Source organism: Chrysemys picta, chromosome 1 (genome assembly GCF_011386835.1).
Source record: "Chrysemys picta bellii isolate R12L10 chromosome 1, ASM1138683v2, whole genome shotgun sequence".
NCBI lineage: Eukaryota > Metazoa > Chordata > Testudines > Emydidae > Chrysemys > Chrysemys picta.
Genome location: NC_088791.1, coordinates 43,932,526 through 43,955,373, shown reverse-complemented (window position 1 = coordinate 43,955,373; position 22,848 = coordinate 43,932,526). Strand labels below are relative to the sequence as shown.

Sequence of the window (22,848 nt, the reverse complement as noted above, 5' to 3'; positions counted from 1 at the left end):
CCCCTCTGCAACTTCCTTTTGGGTCAGGACCCCCAATTTGAGAAACTCTGGTCTCCCCCGTGAAATCTGGTCTTTTGTGTGCTTTTACCCTTTACTATACAGATTTCATGGGGGGAGACAAGATTTCACGATCCGTGACACGTTTTTCATGGCCATGAATTTGGTAGGGCCCTACCCATAATGTAAAGGATCTCAGTCTTCCTCCTTTAACTGTTAGAATGCAGCCTGCAGCTTACCCAGACTTAAACCAGGAGACAATCTCAATAAAACAGAATGAAGAAAAATATAGTAAACCAGCTGTTATCACTAAATGCAGCTACAGCCCAAGATTCTACAGAATTGAGACTGATCAAGGTATTCAGTACAGAAGAAAGAGGCAGCATCTTAATGTGGTTTCAACCCAGTTGAACTGACACATGGTCCTACTAGCAATGGTTCTGAGACCATGGAACGAGCCGAGAAGGATCACTCAACAGGAATCTCTTTCTTTCAATTTGATAATCCAAGTAAATCAACAAGACAAAACCATCCATCATGCCCGATGATGATCAGACTTGGATGAGAGATGAAGCTATTGCTTCATTCAAATGCATCATTTTCTGTTAAATCTTGCTAGAGATTGTTTATGCTGAAAAAAGGCGAAGGAGATTTCATGCTATAAGCCCTGTTACTTTAAATCTTAAAGGAAGCCAGGTAGAAGGATTAGGAGAAAGCTCTGAACAGAAGCTCTACAGTGAAGCAGAGTGAAGGAAAGAAACAGATTAGCTTTAGAGATAATATTGTTTTCTTTTTTTTAGTAAAGTTCCTGGATCAGAGTTTGAAGAAAGCAACAGTTCCTGTGATACTTATCATTGTCACTTGACTGGAGGTGGATGAACACAATAAATGGTTCCTGTTACAAATCAATTAACAGTGAAAGAAGGTGAGTTAACGCAGTGGCTCTCTCACAACTCTCTCAATTTTCTATATGATAACCATGTTGATCTACAGAACTGCAATTCTCTTCCATACTCATGCATACCTCTTCAAGTTAGTCAAGTACAGGAGAACTCAACAGCTACAGATTCATTCCATTTCTCACAAGGCTGAAGATTTAAAAAACAAGGTAGAGAGAAATTACAAAGTTTTTGGTCAGACACTTTTCACCTACACTATCCATATAAGGAATGTATGACTCATCAGCTCGCTCTCAAGAGAGAGAGAGAGAAAGAGAGAGGGACAGAGATCTAATGGAGGGGTATTTTTGAAATTTGAATGTTTCAATTCTGCCTGCAGCTCAGCAGGTGAAAGAAGTCACTTTGCACTTCATGTATTTCTCACCAGCATCCATTTCAGAACAAGAGGGACAGAATGGGAAGTCACAGCATGAGAACCAGACAGAAAAGAAGATGATGGGGAAGAAAACAATAACTCTGACCTGTGCTTAACACCCACTGCTGTTGTTTAGACTGAAATATCAACCTTCAGGACTATATTGTATTTACATAATCAGCCCATTTCACTTACACTAGAAGTACATGAGCATGAATAACAGCAGCAGTGAGACAAAATCACTTGTGAGATAGTGATCTTGACTGGGAGCACCGAAAAAATGGTTACCTATCTTTCATAATTATTGTTCTTTGAGATGTATAGCTCAGGTCCATTCAATTCTAGGTGTGTGTGTGCCCACATGCACAGTTGTCGGAGACTTTTGCCTTAGCGGTATCCATAGACAGGTCTGGCTCCGGGCACCAGCAAAGGAAGCAGGTGCTTGGGGTGGCCAATAGAAAGGGGCAGCACGTCCGGGTCTTCAGCGGCAAGTCCCTCAGTACCTCTTGGAGTGAAGGACCCGTCGCCAAATTGCTGCTGAAGAATGAAGCGGCAAGGTAGAGCTGCCGCCGAAGTGCCGCCAATCGCGGCTTTATCTTTTTTTTCTTTTTCTCCCCGATTCGCCGCTTGGGGTGGCAAAAAAGCTGGAGCCGACCCTGTCCATAGAGTTGGCTGTGCTGCCCTCTGGAGTGCCGTGCTCATGTTTCGGTATATCAGGCGCTACCGGCCCTACACCCTCTCAGTTCCTTCTTGCTGGCAACTCCGACAGAGGGGCAGAAGGTGGGTAATGGAATGGACATGAGCAACACATATTGAAGAACAACAGTTACGAAAGGTAAGTAAGCATTTTTTCTTCTTTGAGTGCTTGCTCATGTCGATTTCATTCTAGGTGACTCACAAGCTATATTCCTAGATGTGGGCTTGGAGTTCACAGTCGTGTGGCTTGTAATACTGCTCTACCGAAGCTAGCGTCGTCTCAGGCTTGATGGGTAAGTGTATAGTGAGATGTGAATGTGTGAATGGACGACCAGGTGGCAGCCCTGTAGATATCTGGAATTGGCACATGGGCCAGGATGGCTGCCAATGAGGCTGAGCTCTAGTTGAGTGGGTGGTTACAATCGCCGATGGAGGCACCTTTGCCTGATCATAGCAAAATCGTATGCAGGCAGTGATCTAAGATGAGATTCTCTGGGTGGACACTGGACAACCTTTCATCCTATCTGCCACCGCAACGAATGGCTGTGTCGACTTGAGAAATGGCGTGGTCCTCTCGATGTAGAAGGCTAGTGGTCTCCTGACGTCCAGGAAATGCAACCTACATTCCTCCTCAGACTTATGAGGCTTTGGGAAGAAGACTGGCAAAAATATGTCCTGGCTCGTGTGAAATTGCAAAACCACCTTGGGCAGGAAACCTTAGACAAGTGTGGGCGGTGGTGAGTGGGTGGCCCCTAACACGGGAGATCACGTCTGATACAGCTTGGAAATGGGCCTCCGGAAGGAAGGCTCTGGCCTGCGTGGAGTCGAGGACTGCCCCAATAAACTCTATTACATCCTGGTATGAGGGTCAATTTCTTTTTGTTCACTAACAGACCCAGGTCGCAACAGGTGGAACACACCAGACTGAGACGGTTCTGCACTTAATCCTGAGAACTGCCCTTGATGAGCCAATCGTTGAGATAAGGATAGATGTGGACCCACCGATGCCTTAGGTAAGCGGCTACTGGAGCCATACATTTTGTAAATACCTGCGGTACCGAGGAGAGGCCAAAGGGAAGTGCCGTGAACTGGAAATGGCCGACCATAGAACAGAGGAACCAACTGTGTACTTGGAAGAGAGAGATATGGAAATAAGCGTCTTTCAAGTTGAGAGCAGCGTACCAGTCTCCTGGATCCGGAGAGGGGATGATGGAGGCCAATGAAACTATGCGGAACTTCAACTTCTTGAGGTACTTGTTGAGTCGCTGCAGGCCCAGAATGGCCCCTTTTGCTTTTGGGATCAGGAAAGAATGTTTCTGCTAGGTTAGCACTACTGTGCCCTTGAAAAAAGAGTTTAAAACAGATAACCAGGAAGGTAACCAATAAATGAAATTCTGGGGGTTCTGAATAGGGTGAAAAAGGAGAAAAAGGGGAACGGGAAAATTAAGAAGTGATCTTTCATAATCCCTCTGATGATTTAATGCTATTTGTTTCCAACCAAATAAATAAAATAACTCCCCCCCCACACACACACATCTGCAATGAATGTAATGTAGTTTAAACACTGTGTCTGTATAGCGTTTTAGCTCCAGATAAAGGGAGTAAGGCTTTCTCTTATATATTGCTGAGTACAGCAAATATCTAATAATTATAATCACAATGCATATTTTTAAAATATTAAATTGATATACTTGAAGTATGTATGTCTGAATGGTAGCTGATCTCAAAGCGTGGCCACCACATTCATGATATTCTTTAGAGTATTTGCATATAATTGTTGCATAAGGTTTGCTCTGATTCCACATCCTTTCATGTTGTTGCAAAATGTTAAATTTTAATTAAGTGAATACTGTCATTGTCTCTTAGCAATATAGGTTGAAGAATTCAGCCAGGATTTCTGTTTTTGCTTTTTTTGAAGTGAGGAGCATGAATATACATACACAATATCTAACTATATCTATCTATTTCCATATATATCACTATGGTGCCACACAATAAGTTAGAAAACATGAAGAAAAAGAGACATCTTCATCTGATCATTTGACTGATGTCACTAAGGTTGCTTGCCATTCTGAAATAAACTAGTATCTAAAAGAAACAGGGATTACTTTGTATATGGACTATAGCTATGAACTGGTATTTCTATATCTCCCCCACTCCAAAGCTAGCATACCTTAGATGGTCTTTGTCAGGCTAGTAGCAGGTCTAAGGCCCTCCTAACCAAAGAAAAACCTCTGAATTCACTGCTTATCCATCATTTCTAAACCATTTAATTGGGCCATGAAACTCTTTGTCTTGGCTCTGTGGTATTTCTTCTCCTCAGCATGACTTATAAAACTAAGATGTATAACAACATAGATCAGCCTAGAACTTTGGCCTATCATGTATTGTCTGTGAAATTCTTTTTCTCCCTTCCTGCACTTCCCTAGTGATGATGTAGATGAATGAGTGGATGTATTATCTGTGTATGTGTGTCTGTCATCCTCAGTGAGTGTCTCTGTTTCTGTCCTTGACTTACTTTTCTTCTTTTTCTTCTTTCTTTTTTCAATCTTTTTACAATGTCTCAGTACTAGTCAGACCCGTTCTGTACAACATTATTCTTCTTTTATACCTAAAACACTCATAAGGCTATTCAGACAGCATGCATTTGTACAGAAGAAATACATACATACATACAGAGTACTTACTACTGTGCAAAATGATGTGCTCCCAGAGATTTTTCCACATATTGCATGCACTGTTGTCCTTCACTCAAGTTAATAAATAAAAAGAAATATATCTCCCTTGCTTTTGAAAACTTGAAATAAGTTTGCGCAATTACCACTATTTGTCTTGTCAGCTTCACAACTAATAAAAAAATCTAGACAGAAAACTACATAGAATCAGACTTCTACAAGAAACTTACTTGAGCTGCCCGATGCTTCAAGAGTTGACAAGAGAAACGTCCTTCGACAGAGAAGAGGTTACGAAATAAAAGCCAGAAAATCTACCTAGCTTGTCAGCACGCAAGTTAAAATACCTGGAGAGCATCTCAGATACATCTCTACCCCTATATAAGGCTGTCCTCAGGAGCCAAAAAATCTTACCGCGTTCTAGGTGAAACCACGTTATATCGAACTTGCTTTGATCCGCTGAAGCGCGCAGCCCCACCCTCCCGGAGTGCTGCTTTATCGCGTTATATCCTAATTCGTGTTATATTGGGTTGCGTTATGTTGGGGTAGAGGTGTACTTGGTGAGAATATTTTCCATTACACCTTACAGCCAAGGAAATCGCTTTTCCCTTGATTCCCCTGTTACCCCTTTGCATATCCCTCAGGTGCACAAATGCCCAACCCTCTTGATCCTCACCTGTGCCCCATGCAGCCTCAGAGGTTGGGAGGCTTTGTCTGGGAAGGGGGAAGAAATCCTTGGCCCCTTTAAAGATTTCACCCTCTCATGGACTTGAGGAGGGGGGCTCTGTGGCTGATTGGTTGGACAGAAGGCTGCAACATAAGCCTACTTGCTGCCATACACCCAAGGGAAGGATTTATAAACCCTTCTTTCTGCCCAGGGGTGCCATTCTGTGGTGGGAAGAAAAGCTGCCTCTCTTGGGATTAGAAAAGGGCTGGGTTTTGAGGCCTTGCTCTGGGCATCATGATAATTGCTTTTTTAGGGCTCAGAAGGAATTTTTTCTCTCACTGCCAGACTGGCCTGGGTATTGTGCCTCTCAGCAGCCAGGGACCCAGTGGGCAGGTTGTAAAATTAATTGTTCTTTCAACTTGACAGAAGCCCAGTGCAGTTCAGTAGGGGGTCTGGTTTCCTGATTAATTGGAATTAAAAGGCGATTAGGAGAAGGCATCTCCCAAAGAAGATGGGGAATGTGGTTGCGGCTCCTAATATCCAGCATAGTGTGCATACAATCCCCTGTTCCCTGGCCCCTTAACCGTCGTATGAGGGGAGGGCAATGGGGTCCCAGCAACAGTGCTGGGACCATGTTAATGGGGTGGAGAGCTGATGGCAGCCCTCCACCAGGTGGAACGGATTAAAAAGGAAAGGTGACCAGCTCTGGACAAGTTATTGCAAGAGAGCTGCCAGATATGTTACTTACTAAAGTTATCACCTACTTAAATCACATTCCTAGTGTCTTCTCTGTCTTCCTGCGGTGTCTGGGACAAGGAGAATTCAGTAAAAGAGACAAGTTGACATGTTACAGGATGTGGAAGGAGCACCAGAGTTTACTGGGTTCCAGGATTGCTCAGGGTATTTATTCAAAACATCAGCTCACTAGTGCAACACAAAATGGGGAATGCAGAAGAAAAACTCAAGGCCCAGACACAATGCATGAGAAAACATGCTTAATAAAATGGAAATGATATTTTCTATAAGCTCCATAAGAACCCCAGAACCCACTGCAGAAGCTTTTTATGAACTGATTCATTTGTTTGTTTCAAATATTAAATTTTGCTATCTGGTGGGTGCAAGAACCTATGTAAAATATTTTTCTTTTATCCATTCAGCCAAACCTAATTAATTTTACTGTGTATTTGCATGTTAAATTACCTATTGCCATGAACATGAGAAGCACAGAATGCAAAGCTGTAATGGAGCAAGGTTGGGTCAATGACAGCACCATTTTCTGAATGGTCCATCAATTCATTAAGGTAGCAGAGATGGCGGTGACAGCCTCTCACACCATAACGAGCACAGTATTCATCTAATACGAAGACTTGGCCTGGACTAAACCAACCCTGGAAGAGAAGGGGAAAAATACATTCTTTTAATTAATCAGCATTTTTCTCTTCATTGCTCTGCTTTTAAATCAACCCAGCAAAGAAGAAACAAAAGCAAATAACATTTTTGTGTGCATTACAGAAACATTTCATACTAATCAAGTTGATGCTAATAACGTAGGAAATATATCAGAGGGGCTGGGCGCTAACAATGGCTCGCTTGATAACTGTGACTGAGTGTCATGGAGTAACTCTTTGCAGTTCTTCAGCCTTAGTATTACTGTGTACCACACGGCTCAGAAAAAAATGCACTGATATGTCCATGATCTTGTACAGAATCTAAAAATGTCACTGTCTGACAAATTATAAAATACATTAAATAACATGTATCAGAGGGGTAGCCGTGTTAGTCTGGATCTGTAAAAAGCGAAAGAGAGTCCTGTGGCATCTTATAGACTAACAGACGTATTGGAGCATAAGCTTTTGTAGGTGAATACCCACTTCGTCGGATGCATGTAGTGGAAATTTCCAGAGGCAGGTATAAATATGCAGGCAAGAATCAGTCTAGAGATAACACGGTTAGTTCAATCAGGGAGGATGAGGCCCTCTTCTAGCAATTGAGGTGTGAACACCAAGAAAGGAGAAACTGCTTTTGTAGTTGGCTAGCCAGTCACAGTCTTTGTTTAATCCTGAGCTGATGGTGTCAAATTTGCAAATGACCTGAAGCTCAGCAGTTTCTCTTTGAAGTCTGGTCCTGAAGTTTTTTTGCTGCAGGATGGCTACCTTTAAATCTGCTATTGTGTGTCCAGGGAGACTGAAGTGTTCTCCTACAGGTTTTTGTATATTGCCATTCCTAATATCTGACTTGTGTCCATTTATCCTTTTACATAGGGACTGTCCAGTTTGGCCGATGTACATAGCAGAGGCGCATTGCTGGCACATGATGGAGTATATTACATTGGTGGACGTGCAGGTGAATGAACCGGTGATGTTGTGGCAGGTCTGGTTAGGTCCTGTGATGGTGTCGCTGGTGTAGATATGTGAGCAGAGTTAGCTCTGGTTTGTTGCATGGATTGGTTCCTGAGATAGAGTTACTATGGTGCGGTGTGTGGTTGCTGGTGAGAATATGCTTAAGGTTGGCAGATTGTCTGTGGGCGAAGACTGGCCTGCCTCCCAAGGTCTGTGAAAGCGAGGGATCGTTGTCCAGGATGCATTGTAGATCACTGAGGATGCGTTGGAGAGGTTTTAGCTGAGGACTGTAGGTGATGGCCAGTGGAGTTCTGTTGGTTTCTTTCTTGGGCTTGTCTTGCAGTAGGAGGCTTCTGGGTACAAGTCTGGCTCTGTTGATTTGTTTCCTTATTTCCTCGTGTGGGTATCGTAGTTTTGAGAATGCTTGGTGAAGATCTTGTAGGTGTTGGTCTCTGTCTGAGGGGTTGGAACAAATGCGGTTGTACCTCAGCGCTTGGCTGTAGATGATGGACTGTGTGGTGTGTCCAGGATGGAAGCTGGAGGCATGAAGGTAGGCATAGCGGTCGGTGGGTTTTTGGTATAGGGTGGTGTTGACGTGACCGTCACTTATTTGTACTGTGGTGTCTAAGAAGTGGACCTCCCATGTAGATTGGTCCAGGCTGAGGTTGATGGTGGGATGGACACTGTTGAAATCGTGGTGGAATTCTTCCAGAGTCTCCTTCCCATGGGTCCAGATGATGAAGACGTCATCAATGTAGCGTAGGTAGAGAAGGGGCGTGAGTGGACGAGAGCTAAGGAAGCATTGTTCCAGGTCAGCCATAAAAATGTTGGCATATTGTGGGGCCATGCAGGTGCCCATAGCAGTGCCACTGGTCTGGAAGTATATATTGTCACCAAATTTGAAATAATTGTGCATGAGGATAAAGTCACAGAGCTCAGCAACCAGTTGTGCTGTGGCATCATCAGGGATACTGTTCCTGACGGTTTGTATTCCATCTGTGTATGGGATGTTTGTGCAGAGAGCCTCCACATCCATGGTGGCTAGAATGGTGTTTTCTGGAAGATCACCAAAGCATTGTAGTTTTCTCAGGAAATCAGTGGTGTCACGGAGATAGCTGGGAGTGCTGGTGGCGTAGGGTCTGAGTAGGGAGTCCACATATCCAGACAGTCCTTCAGTGAGAGTGCCAATTCCAGAGATGATGGGGCGTCCAGGATTTCCAGGTTTGTGGATCTTGGGTAGTAGATAGAATGACCCCGGTTGGGGCTCTAAGGGTATGTTGATTTGTTCCTGTGTTAGTGTAGGGAGTGTCCTGAGTAGATGGTGCACTTTTTTAGTATATTCCTCAGTGGGATCTGAGGAAAGTGGACTGTAGAATTTGGTATTGGAGAGTTGTCTGGCAACCTCCTTTTGGTAGTCAGACCTGTTCATGACGACAACAGCACCTCCTTTATCAGCCTCTTTGATTATAATGCCCCTCTGCTATGTACATCAGCCAAACTGGACAGTCACTACTGTGACAAAGTTCCTCCTCTATCTTGGTGGGTCCTGCGCTTATTGGCAGATTTTCCTGCCTCAGAGATTCACCATGTGGGTTGGGGAACAGCCCAGAGACCTTCCCCTCTGTAAGAACCCACAGTCCAGGTCAATTGGGAGGTTTGGGGGGAACCCGGACCCGCCCTCTACTCCGGGTTCCAGCCCAGGGCCCTGTGGACTGCATAGTGTCTCCTGTTACTGCTGCATGACAGCTACAACTCCCTGGGCTACTTCCCCATGGCCTCCTCCAAACACCTTCCTTATTCTCGCCACAGGACCTTCCTCCTGGTGTCTGATAATGCTTGTGCTCCTCAGTCCTCCAGCAGCACACCCTCTCACTCTCAGCTCCTTGTGCCTCTCACTCTCAGCTCCTCACACTCGCACCACAAACTGAAGTGAGCTCCTTTTAAAACCCAGGTGCCCTGATTAGCCTGCCTTAATTGATTCTAGCAGCTTCTTCTTAATTGGCTCCAGGTGTTCTAATTAGCCTGCCTGCCTGAACTGGTTCTAGCAAGTTCCTGATTACTCTAGTGCAGCCCCTGCTCTGGTCACTCAGGAAACAGAGAACTACTCATCCAGTGACCAGTATATTTGCCCTCTACCAGACTCCTGTACCCAACTGGTCTGGGTCTGTCACACTACATAAAAGGATAAATGGACACAAGTCAGATATTAGGAATGGCAATATACAAAAACCTGTAGGAAAACACTTCAATCTCCCTGGACACACAATAGCAGATTTAAAGATAGCCACCTTGCAGCAAAAAAACTTCAGGACCAGACTTCAAAGAGAAACTGCTGAGCTTCAGGTCATTTGCAAATTTGACACCATCAGCTCAGGATTAAACAGAGACGGTAACTGGCTATCCAACTACGAAAGCAGTTTCTCCTTCCTTGGTGTTCACACCTCAACTGCTAGAAGAGGGCCTCATCCTCCCTGATTGAACTAACCGTGTTATCTCTAGACTGATTCTTGCCTGCATATTTATACCTGCCTCTGGAAATTTCCACTACATGCATCCGACGAAGTGGGTATTCACCCACGAAAGCTTATGCTCCAATACATCTGTTAGTCTATAAAGTGCCACAGGACTCTTTGTCGCTTATTAAATAACAAACACCTCAAAAAGCTGGGATTTATTAATGTAATTAATGATGAGCTAAAAAAGAATTTTAGAAGCAAATGTTATAGTGCCTTTAGAGGGATGGTTAAAAGACAAGTTCCAGGTGGCCAGTTCTCTGTGACTGCATACTTAATCTGAGCGAGATGAACCACAATTTGACTGCTTATCCATCTTTCTTCTATAACACGCTTGTACATAACCATTTCAACATATATAGTGTTGTATTTATTCAAAGATATACAACCAGATGGTTTATAAGAGTACTCATGTGAGTAAGATGAGGAGGGTTTGACCTTTAATAGATATTCTGGTGCATTACTTGGACTGGAACACAGTGCCTTTTGGAAATGGATTTGAGATGATCGACCCCAAATTGCACAGACTGAGGGAGATGGGGGGCATGTCTCTGAGGGAAGGAAACCTGAACATTCTCTGATCAAATTCAGACTGCAAAGAATTTGATTCCTGATCATTTGATTCATCTCATGATTTGGGGAAAGGTGCTAAAATAAACTTCCAAATACAACAGGAAGAGAGATATAAACATTGGGGTAGAGGGTGGTGGTTGTGGTGGAAAGATAATAATATTTTTCTTTTTAAATAGCAGAACTTTTAACAGTGACTTTTTTCTTTTTTAGTCATTAAAAGAGATTATTGATGAACATGTAAACTAAACTTCAATATTAAGACAATTTGAAAAAAAAAAAAAGAAAAAAATCTTTCGGTGTAAGTGACCAACGCTTCAGAAAGGTTTTGGATGTCATTAAATTATTACAGTGGTCTAGCATCTGAAAGCATCTCTTTTGAATTATATCCTATATAATCAGAATACTTCAATGGTCTTAGATATTTATAATTTAAATGAAATAGAAACAAAAATCTTAGGAAAGACTCCTGGAAAAAATATTCCCATTATAGTTCCAATTCATCCATGGTGTAACTTCACTGAAGACAATGGGGTTACAGCAGAAAGGAATTTGGCCCTATGTTCTCAGTCTGACTCTCATCTTTAATTTAGGATTATTGTCTGACAGCTCCTCACAGTTATCACACAGAGTTGTCCAGTATAAAGCTCCTAAGGCATGATCCAAATCCCATTCAAGTCAATGGGAATCTTTCAATTGCCTTCAATGGGCTTTGGATCAGGCCCTTAATGTTTTTAGAGGAAACCTAGTTTTGTGATGGCACTCGTATTACTAAATCTGATGGAAAAGTGTCAATAAACAAAGATTTTTCAGTAAAGAGAACATACTATTCTGGCAAAGAAATGAGAAATAGAGGTTTAATTGAATCCAGGTGATTAAATGCATCCATAGATTCATTATACCCTAATTCATCAAAATGATATTATTAACCAAAGAGATACTTTTTTTATACACGAACAAAATTAATTAATTAATTATATATTCCCACATCTTAATGAACATTTTAGTGGAGATTTTTGATTTATAATATTTATATATCCATGTAAATAAAACAAAATTATAAATTAATCAACAAAGGAAGCAGTACATTATCACTAGACCTGCTGAATATTTACATCTGAAAGTAGCTATATAAGAAACAGGAGTGCCATTTAATTGATTAAAGCCTTTAAATGAAGATCATCTTCCCATTATCCCTTTAATAAATCTATCACAAAATGTGTATCTTTACATATGTGTTCACACACATACACTCATATGTATATATGCACTCATATAATTATGCAAACAACTATGCACTAGATATTGTTAGATAACTAGATAATTTTCTGTCAATCAGATTTTATTTATTGCATAATTGCAAAAAAGCTCCCTACTGTTTACAAGAGTGTTAAATTAAAGATGTTTAGTGCTGGTAATAGGTTTAATCAAAGACACTGTATAATTCCAATTCTTAAAAATTAAGGTTTAGGTTTTTTTGTAGTCATACGTGTGGATAATTCTATTTTAATTTATTGAAATGTAAAGAGGTATTTATTTTTTAAAATATCTGCAGTATATAAAATTTGAAATGTTCAGTACAAAGTCACCAAACACATAACTATAGCTATGTTTGCATTAACTGTTCCCATGTTAGCAGCCTCAAAATATTTCTTTAAAACAAAACGGGGAGGGAGTTAATACAATGATTTATTTCTCTTTTATATTCCAAGGAAAACAGAACATTCTGCATGCCCATTCTGTTTACCAAAAGCTAAAACAACAAGGACCAATAAGAAATCCACCTGTTTTGTGGTTGCTATAGCACTGCATATTCTTCAGAAACTCTTTTTAAAAGTTATTGAGTCCAAGGTTATATTTAGTGTCTTACCATATTATTATTATAAAAAAGATTTTTGACCCTGATGCACTGTTAGAAAGCTAACCACTTTTTCCTGAGTGCCAATTACTTTGTACAGATGTACCTTCAGGCCTTTCCATTTGATTCAGTGCACAACTCACAGACACAAAATTAGTCCTTTAACTTTTTCTGTACACACTTAGTTGGAACACTACCAAAGAAAACCATAATTTAAAAAGTGTATTAAAAGAAAGACAGTGCCATCAAAAAGGTTATTTTTTTAAAATTGTACAAACTAACCAATAGAAATCTTGTGGCACCTTAGAGAGTAACAAATTTATTAGAGCATAAGCTTTTGTGGACTACAGCCCACTTCTTCGGATGCATATAGAGTGAAACATATATATGCATCCAAAGAAGTGGGCTGTAGTCCACGAAAGCTTATGCTCTAATAAATTTGTTAGTCTCTAAGGTGCCACAAGTACTCCTGTTCTTTTGCGGATACAGACTAACACGGCTGCTACTCTGAAACCTGTCAATAGAAATCTGTTCATTGTTATATCTGGGCAACCGTGACTGGTTAGTTAAATGAAAATGAAAGTAAAAAAAGTGTTGTATTAACTTGCTAGGGCTCACAGTTTTGAAAAGCAGGTGCTAGCAGACTTTGATTTTGATGCTTACAGTAATTGATCACAACTCCAGATCTCCCAAAGTTAAAAATATGGCATCATCAAGTTAGGGGATCTGATTCTGATGTTAATGACACTACTTTTACACCTGTGTAATTCCATTAACTTCCATGTAGTCACTCCTGATTTTCACTGTTTTAAATTAAATCAGGATCAGAGGGACAGCTTTAAAAAAATTACACAAAACAAAACAGGAAAAGCCAAGACAAAAAATATAATATACAATAAACAGTGAAATGTGAATAATAAATATTGACAAACACTTTCTCACCCCAATTTTCCCTATTAATAATACTTCAGATTTGGGAAAAAAAACACATTCATTTTGGCAGAGTGATTACATTTTTCCTGTTTTCTTTTAATAATTAAAAATATATATTTCTAACTACCAATTATTGTATGTAATTTATACAGGATTTATGCTCATAGAGCGAACCTTGGCTCATCTGATTAAAACCCTCATAATTCTGTTGCCTTTTTCCCCTGTGGTTTTGATTCTGTTCTTTGTTTTTTAAACTTTCCTAGTCCATGACAGAAGAGAGAATTACAAGACAGATGACATAATGTCTGACATCTGGCAAGCTGAATTTGTACCTTAAAATGCCTGTACAGGTGTTAGTAAATCCTACCACAGAGGTTTCCATTTTTATTAAAGCCTTCTGTTTTATTCAGCCCTCCCTAGAGGAGCTGATAAACTACAGTTCAGAGTCAGTTTGAGTCTATTCTGTTCTCTATTGAGTGGCACAGCAGTAGTCTTCAAGTGTATAATTTTCAAATTTGAAGCCAATCGATTGGAATCCTTTATCCCAACTACAAGCACAGTTATTGAATGAGTCAGGAAGAAAAGGCCACTTTGTTAACAACTATTTCTCACTTTTTCATTTCTTTTATTCCATTCTGTACTCACCAAACAAGAATAGGAATCATTCAATCTATGATCCAAGGTCTGCCTCTGAAGTACTCTAAAGAGGGAAGCATGGTCAAACTTGCAGGGATTAGCAGAAATAAACTCATCCATCCCATGTTTCTGAGCACGATCTGCATCTGTTCAGAGACAGGAAAAATCATACAGTACAGTACATGTGTATGTATATTCTTTTAATTAATGGCCTATGGCTCTCATAGAATGAAGAAGATTCTTGAAAGCATTAAAAACTGAGGGCTGAATTACATCAACGGGTGCATGCAGGTGACTCCAATTATAGAATCTTGTCTTAAATTGATCTAGCAAATAGTTTTATTGAATTATTTTTTTTAATTGCCTATCACCATAAAATCTGGGCACGACACAGATTAAATGTAACAATGGGTGTAATTAAGTAGCCTGCAACTGACAGCACAAACAGCTCTTTTTCCTTGTACAGCCCCAATCAAACATAAATGATCCAGCTAAGGCCCAGAATCAAACAAGTGCTTGATCAAAAGCCCAGTTTAGAAAACCTATTTGCAAACGCAATACAGGATATTTAAAATCATTCTGACAGTATGATTCTTTTATTGTACCTTTTTAAACATTACAGATTATAAAATAATCTTATGAGTGTAAACAATTTATTTCTAGGGGTTCTTGTTTACATGAGGTCCTCTTGCTAATTTTAGTAATATTGCCAAATAAATAGCCTTCCTCCATTGCAATAAAAGTTTATGCATTTATTTGTCGATGTAGAAAAGAGTATGTCCACTGCACATCAAAGTACCACTCAGAGAAAACAGTCACCATTGCTAGAAGCCCATTTCCCAAATGGCAAACTGGAGCAGAAATGAACACATTGGGTTGAGCTAGGTCATTTCCAGCCTTCTTTTTGTACTCCGCTTTTAATGAGACGAACCTAAATGTAGTAATGGCAAAGAGCTCCTTCAACCTCCGAGCAAAGAGTAATGAAAAAAGGGAGCAGTATTTTTGTGTAAATACATAGAGAAAACATGCCATTCCAAATGGCACTTCAATCAAAGGCCCAAATTTATTGTTCTTCACAGATTGCATCTTTCAACGCCTTTGAACCCCGCGGGTTTATCAAAAGACAAGCTCTAGTGATTGCTTTCATTAATGGTATGTTTTGTCAAAGTCCTCAATGTGAATTATCTACCAAGTATGGACAGAAAAAGCCTTACAGTGCCCAAAAGGACTAGTTATGTATTAGCACATTAGCTCTGCTAGATTCTATAGACTATATTGGGGTGAACAGTCCTATCAACTTAAAAATTGACTTTCCCTTACAATAGGATCTCAGCTTTTGTTCCTTTAAATTCAAATATGTCTTTTTATGCTCGTTATTAGAAAACTAGTCCTAAATGTATCCTAAATGTAATTTTGATAACTGCATGGTACAAACCTAAAATTTCTAAAGAAAGGGAGACAAAAGTTTATTGATTAAACCCAATTATAGAGTCAGGTTCATAATAAAACTCAATATTGATCTGTGGGCATGATGCTAACATAATCAGTCACATTTAGAAATTTAGCCCCAGATCATATTGATCCATGTCAAGTCCAACTTTCAGCTGTATTTGTAGACGGAAGAATTATTTAATTCAAGCTGAAGGATCTGCAGCATCATATCTTGAAAAGATGCACAAACTAATTCATATCACTTGGCTTTGCATTGTCAAAGCAAGAGTCAAATCCATGTGACAGATTTCACCAAGGTGGATGTAGCAAATAAACAGTGTGACAGTACATTGGTGATTTAAGGTATAAGATGATCATCTACAGAAATAGCAGCATATTATTTCTTAGCATTTAAGAAGCAACACCATGTCTGATTAGATACCTTTTAAAAAGATGAACATTTCTTTTCTGAATACAAGTGGCCTACCATTAATCACAAACTTAGACTATTTCACACACAGTAATGTTGTGAAATTATTTTGAATATTGTTTCCAAAATGTTCTACATTAATAGAAATATTTCCCTAGACACAATCCAAGTCAATGTAATAAATAGATTGTTTCTGCATTTCTTAGTAACAATTGTTTCTTATAGAAATATCTACTTTACTGAGGCTTTGTTTTTTTTTTTTAAACTTTAGAGCAGGTCACAGAAAAAAGAATACATAATGTTCCTTTGTGCTGTGTCTCTTGTGCATAACATGTACCCAGCAGCAGCTTGCTTAAGCTTTTGGGACTTAATTCTTCTCTGCATAATTACAGGTACAAGATCTTTTTTCTTATTTTTAAAAAAGTATATATTTCTTTTGATGATTAATTTGAAACCAGTGGCGCGTGTGTTGTTACACAATGAGACTTTGACCTAACATCCAGATGCATTAATATGGACACTTGAACATGTATGAAATCCCACTGAAGTCAATGGAGTCTGTGATAGCAGACCCAGACGCAGGATAAGTTGGGAAAACCAAAACAAAGTTTTCAGATGTACATACTTATTGGTACTTAGTCCTAATATCCATTTCCTACCAATATTTGCATTTTATATTTTTCTTCAAAAGTCAGTAAAAAGCCTTAATGTACTAATATCAAACATTAAATGGGAAATATACCACTCAAGATTTAAAAAAAAGAAAAGAATAGTTAAAAACTTACCTTTGCCAGCTACAGGTGAGCAGGAAATAATTAAAAAAAATAGTTTGTGTCACATACTATATCCCATTTACTCTACAGTGTTTACACTCTAGTAACTGTTCATCTTTTCCAATCCTTTCCCCACAAAAATAAAATAAAATAAAGTTGAACTGCATAATTAAAAACATAAGAACTTGTTTGGAAGATTAAAAGACAGGGATAAATATTTTATGGCTGTGGTTTCAAAATTCGATTAGCACTACATTTTAGCATTATTTAGAATAAAAAATAAAAATCCTTGAAGCAATGAGTTTGAGACTTTCTGGTTTGCCCACCAAGGTAAAAAAAAGTGACACCTTGACCACCATAATGATATAATAAAAATGCAATTCCTTTCTAACTTCTATTCACTCCCTTGACTTTATGGAGAAAAAAAACATAAGGAGTACTGAAATTGCTCCTGCTTAGTTTCAGTTAATATTTGACTCCCCCCCCAGCATTACTATCTGTGTCATCTCTGGATTAGGTACATGTGAAATTAACGTGCCCTTTTCTGTTCAGGAACCATAAATAGGTTAATTGTTTAATTTAATGGACCACAGGGCTTGGTCTAACTCTCACTAAAAATCAATGAAAAGGCTCCACTGATTTCAACAGGAGTTGATTTAGGCCCTTAGTCTTCAGTGAATGTTTCTGACACATTTAGAAAAAAGAAACTGGTTCACAAATAAAAATAAGGAGTGACTGAAAATGAAGCACTATCATGGCTCAGTATGGCATTTTTGAATGATTCAAATTCAAATATAGTAGTAGTTAAAGTTTTATTTTTTTAAATAAAGAATTAAATCCCCTCCCTTTATATTCTAAAAAGAGTTTTAAATTTCCAACAAAATATTTCCCAGCTCACCTTTATTATACAAAATATTTGTGACTATGTTTTTCTCTCTTTTTTTTTCTCTCTTACTTAATTGGCCTCTCAGAGTTGGTAAGACAACTCCCACCTGTTTATGCTCTCTGTATGTGTGTATATATATCTCCTCAATATTTATTCCACTCTATATGCATCCGAAGAAGTGGGCTGTAGTCCACGAAAGCTTATGCTCTAATAAATTTGTTAGTCTCTAAGGTGCCACAAGTACTCCTGTTCTTTTTGCGGATACAGACTAACACGCCTGCTACTCTGAAACTTGATAGAACTGTAATTCATCATTCTGATACCAGATATCAGGAAACCCTACATTATAGAAGACTTTCAGTAGATATAGGGCAACTGTTAAGAGTATCAGACATACCAATCTTTTAAAAGTCTGCTAGTAGACTGCTTTAAACTTTTGTGGTCTAAAGAGATGTGGGTATTTATTCAAAGCTGCTCATATCCGAATTTTTTTTTAAGTAATGTTTCGAGAAATGCCATCTTTAAATTTAAGTAGACGATCCAGATTCAGCAAAGCACTTATGCACATGCCTAACTTGAAGCAACTGTACTTATGTATAGGCTTTGCAAAAGTAGAAGTAAAACAAAACCATAACTCCTGATTTCACCCAGCTGTTAATATGAAGTCAATGGAAATTCAGCATGTGCTTAAGGTTAAGCATGTGTTTCAGTGTTTGCTCAAGCGGGATGGACTAAAGTATGTGTTTAAGTGCTTTGCTAAGTCAAGGCATTAATCAGTAAAAGCATGTGTCGTTTATTTGAAATTAGCTTCTCTCTTCAACCCACAGTGACTTCGAACAGAATATGACAGCAGAGTCAGCATGACTTGGGCTGCATCAACTGGGGTGTGATTATATGAGAGACTGGTAGCACCGCCTATATTAAGGTTGCTCAACATTTGCCATTATAAGATTCTGATTCCAGTTGCTTATAACTCTGACAACTTCAACTGTTTGGGCTGAAATTGTATATGCTGGGTTTCTGCCTCAGGTTGGTATTTTTGGGGGGAAAACTTCAGCCAAAATGGTTCAGCCATTTCTGAGAACAAGGCTATGGAAAAATAAGTTGTTTTGCCTATGTTAAAATATTCTGGTGCTTTCTTAAAGCTCTAGCACCTTCATGCTTTGTCTGAATGCTTTGAAGATTTAACACGTAATTTAGTATCCTCTGGGAATGTATGGAAGTCTTGCAGCCCATCTAGGCCATCCACCTCTCTATCTTATGTTTGCATTAACATATTTGTATAATATATTTGGGTGCACAGAAAAGCAGATTATAAAGCTAATGGATTGATGAGGGTAAAATAATGCTTTCCTATTGATCACTGTAATGGTTAACACTTAGAAAAATATATTCTACACCAAATGCTATCTCCATGGCAATATGTGGTTCAACTTTAACCTGTATACAGTTAATTGTTATATTTTCATAATTTATAATAGCAACAATGACCTCCAAATCAGACATTCTCTGGCTGTTAATGATACTCTGGGTTAAAGAGCTTTCAGATAAGAACAAACTAGCAGGAAACATCCTCCCTGTGAATCACTCCTGCTTAATCTTCCCTGAGGGAGACATTCCATGCTTCACTTATTAAAAACCAAAACCAAAAAAAAAAATACTTACAAAGCTGTGATAATTCCATATGGACATTTCCTCCTTTTGGATTCATCTTCTGTGCTTGACTTGCAGGAATGGGTTTATATGACTGGCCTGTTGCTCTGTACATTGCTTGAACCCATAGTATTCTATCCTGGTCATCATCACTGGCAAATATTACCGTATCTCCTTCTTTAACAGCATTGAAAAACATTCGACCACCCTGAAGACCTGCAAAAATAGATAGCAAAATATCAGTGCACAATGGCATCAGTGATTTTTAATGGTGAATATTAAATATATATTTAGTATGTTAACTAACTGGATGCCAATATTTTTAAGATCATCAAATGAATTAAATAGGTATTTGTGCTCAAGAAGCATGAGAAAATTTGCAGCACAGCCATTAAATGATAGTGTGTAGACATAATATATACAGGCCATGGAAAGAGTAACCCAAATCCTAATCTGTTTCCCACTGGAGTCAAGAATGAGAGAGACTAATAATAATATTTAGCACTCATGTATCACTTTTCATCTACAAACCACTGCACAAACTAATCAAGTCTCTCAACATCCCTGATGTGTAGGTAATTTTGATCATTCCTATTTTCATGTCCAGAAATTGAGGCAGAGCTGTTAACTGACTTGCTCAGTCAGGATTATAACCTACAAATTCCTGGCTTCTGATTCTGGTGTAAGTTTACTAGACCGTGCCGACTCTTGCAATGTTGAAGTGAGTGGCTTTAGACTAACAGACTTCATTCAGTAGAGTCCTGCTGAGTTCTCTTTGTCAATGTTTACTATCAATACTAACAATATAGGAAGAAAGGGAAATATATTGGTTTACTATGTTTCCCTGATAGGGGTGTTTTTGTTTTAGTGCAAATGGCTCTGTGACCTTTTGGACACCTTAGTTTGAATTTTTTGATCTTCTTTCTTTCAACAAACTTACTTCTTTCTAAAGCATGATTTTCCTACTTGAAAAACCCAGAGGAATAACTGTAAAACCTTCAGCCACTGGCAGAAAATAAATGTTATCTTGTCGACTGACAGAAACATCAAAGATAATAAGTAAAATGAATTTGCTGTTGTACATACTCTGTAAAACTTTTGTCATAGCATGAAGTGTACCTGTGTGAGGAGCTGTATAATCCACAGTGTATCCTTCAAGCTGCATTAATTCCTGAGGCTCAGATTTCTTTTCTCTGTAACTGCACATTGCAAATGTGTACTGGCTTACCTGAATAAGAACAGGAGTTTTGGTTTGTTACATTGCATTTCATATGTTTACATGCCAGATAACAATTGACTGGTGTTATACAACACAAACAACAAGACACACATACAAAAAGCAGAAGAAATGCTACTTCACATCTTCTAAATGCTCAAACCGAGGGGGTGAGAAAGTGCCATAAGTCATCCTCTCAAGAGGATCAGTTGCCAGAAGACTAGAAGCAGACTACCTTGTGGAAAAGAAACTGCTGACAGAGGGAAATGCACACAATCAACCAATGGGGATAAATTAGTGTGTAGTCTGGTCGCTCCTAATTAATAGAGGTAAGAGTTACCTATAATCTGTAGTATGGGGAGGAAGAGAACCCCAAGTTTCACATGGGTCTCAGGGAAAAAAGCTATGGTGGAGCTTTTGAATTCTTATCTAAATCAACCTTTTCAGGTTTCTCCATTCTAGACCCAGTCAGTACATCATTCACTAACAACCCTCATCTGAGGTCAAATTCCAACAGCTGACTCCAGCTGAATTCAATGGGTTCTGCAGGTGCTTAGCCAAATTATGCATCACATCGTTTAAAAAAAAAAAAAAAAGACAACAGATCTCTATCTGAGTACATTTTCATAATGGTGCATGTACATTTTGCTGTGTGATTTCTCCTGGAATTAATCAGAGCTTTGACATGCTCAGACAAAAGGTGCAATATTAATGTAAAGTATAATTATAATGGCATGTGGGTAGCTAAATTCCTGTACATGGCTTTGAAAATGTACTGCAATGTTTTAATTATTATTTGTTGTTTTACAGTAGCTGTAAGGGCTCCCAAAAAGATTGGGCCCCATTGTGGTAGGGGTAGATGCACATGGTAAGTGAACAGTCCCTGCCTGCAGAGTTTACAGTCTAAATGAACAAGACAGACAAGTGGAGTATGATCCCATTTTACAGATGGGAAACTAGGGACAAAAAGATTAAGAGACTTATCCAGTGTCACAAAGGCAGTCTATGGTGAGACAGGAACAAAACCTAAATATCTTGAGTCCCTGTCAAATACCTTAACCACAAGACCAACCCTTCTTCTGTTTAATTTTTCACATAAATGAACTAAGGATAAATTAAACTATAAAGTGAATATGTACATATATGAGATTCTGTATGTAGATTTTTTATATTATCTGTTACTTAAAATATTTATTTAATTTAGTCTGATATGTCTATAAATATTAAAATGAGCAGCACATGCTAGCTCAGAGCCTGATTCTTTTACTCACACTGAGTAGCAACCTCACTTCTCAAGCTTGGTCCGTCAATTTAAATGGGACTACCCCAGGAGTACGGTACAGCTCAACATGAGTAAGGGGGCAGAATCTGGTCAAAATGGTTACAATTTTCTTTCACACAGATTCGTAGATTTTAAGGCCATACGGGACCATTATGATCAGCTAGTCTGACCTCCTGAACCACAAAGGCCATAGAACCTTGCCCAGGTATGCAGGAAGCCCATAATTTTTGTGTAAGCTAATGCATATCATTTAGAAAGATAATGAGTCTTGATTTACAAAGACTACAGGTGATAGAGAATCTACCACATCCCAAAGTACATTGTTCCAACAGTTAACTACCCTCACAGCTAAAAATTTACATTTTATTTCTGAATTTATTAGCTTCCATTTCCAACCGTTAGATCTTGTTGTGCCTTTTTCTGCCTAGATCAAAGACCCATCCACTAAAAGAAGAACTCTTCCCCATTCAGATACTTGTAGACCAGGATCAAGTCACTTAACTTTTTCCAGGATAAACTAAATATATTTTGTACTTAAGTCTCTCAACTAAAAGGCATGTTTTTTCAGATTGCAAATCATCCTTGCAGCTCTTCTCTGAACCCCTTCTAATTTTTCAACATTCTTTCTGAAGTGTTGATACCAGAACTGGGACAACATTCCAGTGCTGGTCTACTAAAGCCATATACAGAGACAATACCACCTCTCTACTTCTACTTGATATTCACCTGCTTATACACTCAAGGATCACATTTGCTCTCTTAACTACAGCATTGCACTGGGACCTCACGTTCAATTGGTTATCTACCATGACCCTGAAGTCCTTCTCAGCATCACCAAATCCCAGGATATAGACCCCCATCTTGTAAATGTGACTTACAATCTTCATTCCTAGCTGAATGTTCCTGCATTTGGCTATACACTAAAACACAGGTTGTTCTTACCAGCTGATCCAGTTTGTTCTATATCCATATTGGTCTTCTC

The 22,848-nt window shown here is 39.0% G+C and overlaps 1 protein-coding gene across 14 annotated transcripts in view; it reads right to left on the bottom strand.

Moving 5' to 3' along the window:
- CADPS2 (calcium dependent secretion activator 2) overlaps positions 1–22,848 on the bottom strand; it is a 568,361-nt gene that overhangs the window by 144,927 nt on the left and 400,586 nt on the right. For all 14 annotated transcript variants that reach the window (XM_065555914.1, XM_065555920.1, XM_065555939.1 and 11 more), the window contains 4 exons: positions 20,488–20,596; positions 19,381–19,584; positions 14,205–14,341; positions 6,547–6,734 (listed from right to left, as the gene is read on the bottom strand). In XM_065555914.1, coding sequence (XP_065411986.1) covers positions 6,547–6,734; positions 14,205–14,341; positions 19,381–19,584; positions 20,488–20,596 — 638 coding nt within the window. The remainder of the gene's footprint in view (positions 1–6,546; positions 6,735–14,204; positions 14,342–19,380; positions 19,585–20,487; positions 20,597–22,848) is intronic.